The 3,814-nt window shown below is 44.3% G+C and overlaps 1 protein-coding gene across 1 annotated transcript in view; it reads left to right on the top strand.

The window, feature by feature from the left end:
- The window catches only part of PDCL3 (phosducin-like 3), a 51,116-nt gene extending 47,515 nt beyond the window's left edge, over positions 1 to 3,601 (top strand). Inside the window, exons 4-6 of the mRNA XM_011969670.1 lie at positions 872 to 962; positions 1,513 to 1,656; positions 3,361 to 3,601. Of these exons, the coding sequence (XP_011825060.1) occupies positions 872 to 962; positions 1,513 to 1,656; positions 3,361 to 3,601 (476 nt within the window). The remainder of the gene's footprint in view (positions 1 to 871; positions 963 to 1,512; positions 1,657 to 3,360) is intronic.
- The last annotated feature ends 213 nt before the right edge of the window (positions 3,602 to 3,814 follow it).

Genomic DNA, 3,814 nt, shown 5'->3' with positions numbered 1-3,814 from the left:
AAACTCCTGACCTCAAGTGATCCACCCACCTCGGCCTCCCACAGAGCTGGGATTATAGGCCACTGCACCCAGCCAAGGGATGCATTCACTTTGAGATCCCTGTTAGACAAATAACCACATTAAGAGGGCCCTTGGGTATGTTTTTCTCCATTAGAGAAGTCTGGGCTGGAGGCCAATACTTTGTCAGCATATTGATAGCATTGAACGCCATGAGATTAGATGCAATCACCAAGGGAGTGGGTGTGGATAAAGAAGGAAAGTAGTCAAAGGTTTGAGCCTGGGGAATTTTAATCAGCCAAGGGTTCCAAAGTGTGGCGGGTGGCTCACTCCTGTAATCCCAGCACTTTGAGGTGGGCAGATGACTTGAGGTCAGGAGCTCAAGACCAGCTTGGCCAACATGGTGAAACCCTGTCTCTATTAATGATACAAAAATTAGCTGGTCATGGTGGCACACGCCCGTAATCCCAGCTCCTCAGGAGGCTGAGGCAGGAGAATTGCTTGAATCTGGGAGGTGGAGGTTCTCAGTGAGTCGAGATCGCACCATTGCACTCCAGCCTGGATGACAAGAGTGAAACTGTCGCAAAAAAAAAAGCATGGGGCAGGGTGGGGTGGAGTAGGAGAAGAGAGGGGAGGAGGATCTGAGGGCTTGGGGAAGATGCTGTCAGTCAAGAAATTGGGATTACAGGTGTGAGCCACCAGGCCCGGCCTCTCAGCTTCTAATGTAGTGTGGTGTGCCTTAAGTAATTTTTGCTTAGGTGGGCTAAGGATCTGGTGGTGTGTGCATATCTTTAGGAGAAAAGAGAGGGGAAAAAAGAAAAATGTTTGTTCATCTTTTTAAATTTTTGCTTTTTGCCGATGTAACTAAATTCAGTGAAAACATATGAAGATATGACTTTGGAAGAGCTGGAGGATCATGAAGATGAGTTTAATGAGGAGGATGAACGTGCTATTGAAATGTACAGGTAAGTGCCACCCAGAAGGGCTGGTTTTTTTTTTTGTTTTGTTTTGTTTTGTTTTGGCGTGGCAATAAAATGTGTGGGCTGAGCATGGTGACTCATACCTGTAGTCCCAACACTTTGGGAGGCTGAGGCAGGCGGATCGCTTGAGCTCAGAAGTTTGAGACCAGCCTGTGAAACCCCGTCTCTACAAATACAAAAATTAGCTGAGTGTGGTGGCGAATGCCTATAGATCCAGCTACTCAGGAGCCCGGGAAGTGGAGGTTGCAGTGAGCTGAGACTGTGCCACTGCTCTCCAGCCTGGGCGACACAGCCAGACTCTGTCTCAAAAAATAAAAAGAAATGTGTGTCCTTCAAAAAATTAATTTTCAGCTGAAACATTTGGGAGCGACTATAGTTAAATAATGATATTGTGAATTTTAGCAAACTGATCTTAGATTTTTGCCATGAGACCGATAAATAAACCTGGGCTTTTACAAGCATTGCCTTCTAGAAGATGTGTGTGTGCACGTGTTTGTGTGCGGATGTAAGATGTTTCTCTCCTTGTTTTGTGCAGACGGCAGAGACTGGCTGAGTGGAAAGCAACTAAACTGAAGAATAAATTTGGAGAAGTTTTAGAGATCTCAGGGAAGGATTATGTTCAAGAAGTTACCAAAGCTGGCGAGGGCTTGTGGGTCGTCTTGCACCTTTACAAACAAGGGTGAGCTGATCTTCCACTCCATCTATCAAATGTTAATTTGAATTTATGTCTTCAGGATCTCAGGCCTTACCTATGTCAGAGGGTTTAAAAAATTTTTTTCTGGACCAGGCATGGCTCACACCTATAATCCCAGCACTTTGGGAGGCCGAGGCAGGTGGATCACGAGGTCAGGAGATCAAGACCATCCTGGCTAACACGATGAAACCACATCTCTACTAAAAATACAAAAACAAAAAAAAAAATTAGCCGGGCGTGCTGGCGGGCGCCTGTAGTCCCAGCTACTCAGGAGGCTGAGGCGGGAGAATGGTGTGAACCCGGGAGGCGGAGCTTGCAGTGAGCCGAGATCATACCACTGCACTCCAGCCTGGGCGACAGAGCAAGACTCTGTCTCAAAAAAAAAAAGAAATTTTTTTTTCTGATACTGAGTTTTTTGTGTTTTTATTGCTGGTTTGCCCAAACCTTATTACTTAATTTTTTATCTTAAGACTTTCAAATTAATATTTGTGGCTAATACGAATGCCTTTGTTAAAGTATAGCAATGGAGACTGTGCTTTTCTGTTTTCGAAAAGGAATTCCTAAGTTAGTTATTCCTTTACAGGAACTCTGACATTTCAACATTCTATGTAATGAATTTATCTCATAGATGGCAAGGCTGGCTTTTACAGTAGTAATTGCCTGAACTGTGTGATACTGAGGGCTTCCAATGTTTCTCAGCTCTCCAGTCTTGTCTTAAACTGTAGAGTCCAGTGCTTATTTAGGAATTTTTTTTTTTTTTTGAGACGGAGTCTCACTCTGTCGACCAGGCTGAAGTCCAGTGGCGTGATCTCGGCTCACTGCAACCTCCATCTCCTGGGTTCAAATGATTCTTCTGCCTCCGCCTCCCAAGTAGCTGGGATTACAGGCACCTGCCACCACACCCAGCTAATTTTTGTATTTTCATTAGAGACGGGGTTTCACCATCTTGGCCAGACTGGGCTTGCAACTCCTGACCTCGTGATCCACTCACTTTGGCCTCCCAAAGTGCTGGGATTACAGACATGAGCGACTGCGCCTGGCCAGGAATTTCTTTAAAACCAGGAAACGTTTTCTGACATTACATACTTTCTAAACCTTCAGCGTTTTCTCATTCCACCTTATAATAAAGGTATAGCAATTATCTTTTACATTGAAGCTGTTTTTCTGACTTGTTTTGTCAAATAAATTGGACTTTGGATTTGTGTTCTTCAGTATCCCTCAGCATATTAGGAAGTTTTTAAAAAACGTTAATTCAGCTGGGCATGGTGGCTTACACCTGTAATCCCAGCACTTTGGGAGGCCATTGCGGCTGGATCTTGAGCTCAAGTTTAAGAGCAGCCTGGACAACGTGGCGAAACCCTGTCTTTACAAAAAAAAAAAACAACAAAAAATTAGCTGGGCATGGTGGCGTGTGCCTGTACCCCCAGGTGCTTGGGTGGCTGAGGTGGGAGGATTGCTTGTGAGCCGAGATCACACCACTTCACTCCATTTAGCCTGGGTGACAAACAAGACCCTATGTCAAAAAACAAAAAAACAAAAACAAAAACAAAAAAAGTTAATTCATTTCAGCTAGCAGCAGAATTACTTGTGAAACTGTTACAAGGGTTACATAGGGTAGAAGGTCATTGAGCTTTGTTCTGTATAAATGTGGGATCATAATTGCTTCTGTTTGCTATGTGTGTTTTACAGAATTCCCCTGTGTGCCCTGATAAATCAGCACCTCAGTGGACTTGCCAGGAAGTTTCCTGATGTCAAATTTATCAAAGCCATTTCAACAACCTGCATACCCAATTATCCGGATAGGAATCTGCCCACGATATTTGTTTACCTGGAAGGAGATATCAAGGCTCAGTTTATTGGTCCTCTGGTGTTTGGCGGCATGAACCTGACAAGAGATGGTAAGGGCTCTGGGAGACAGGTGGGGCTGTGAGAGATGGGAGGCGCATTTCTGTTGGAGAGAGAGTCTGTTTCCTGGACTCTTGTTACGGTGGTGGGTCAAGTTCACCTCTGCCTGTGTATGAGTGACTGTTATGAGGACAGAAGCACATTTAATCTCTCATCTTAGTTGCGTAATCAGGAACAGTTACAACTGGGCTCTACGGATTCATAGTTAAAGGAAGATATGATAGACTTAAATATAAAC

This window comes from Mandrillus leucophaeus, unplaced genomic scaffold (assembly GCF_000951045.1).
Source record: "Mandrillus leucophaeus isolate KB7577 unplaced genomic scaffold, Mleu.le_1.0 Scaffold9, whole genome shotgun sequence".
Lineage (NCBI taxonomy): Eukaryota > Metazoa > Chordata > Mammalia > Primates > Cercopithecidae > Mandrillus > Mandrillus leucophaeus.
This window is presented reverse-complemented; position numbering and strand designations above follow the sequence as displayed.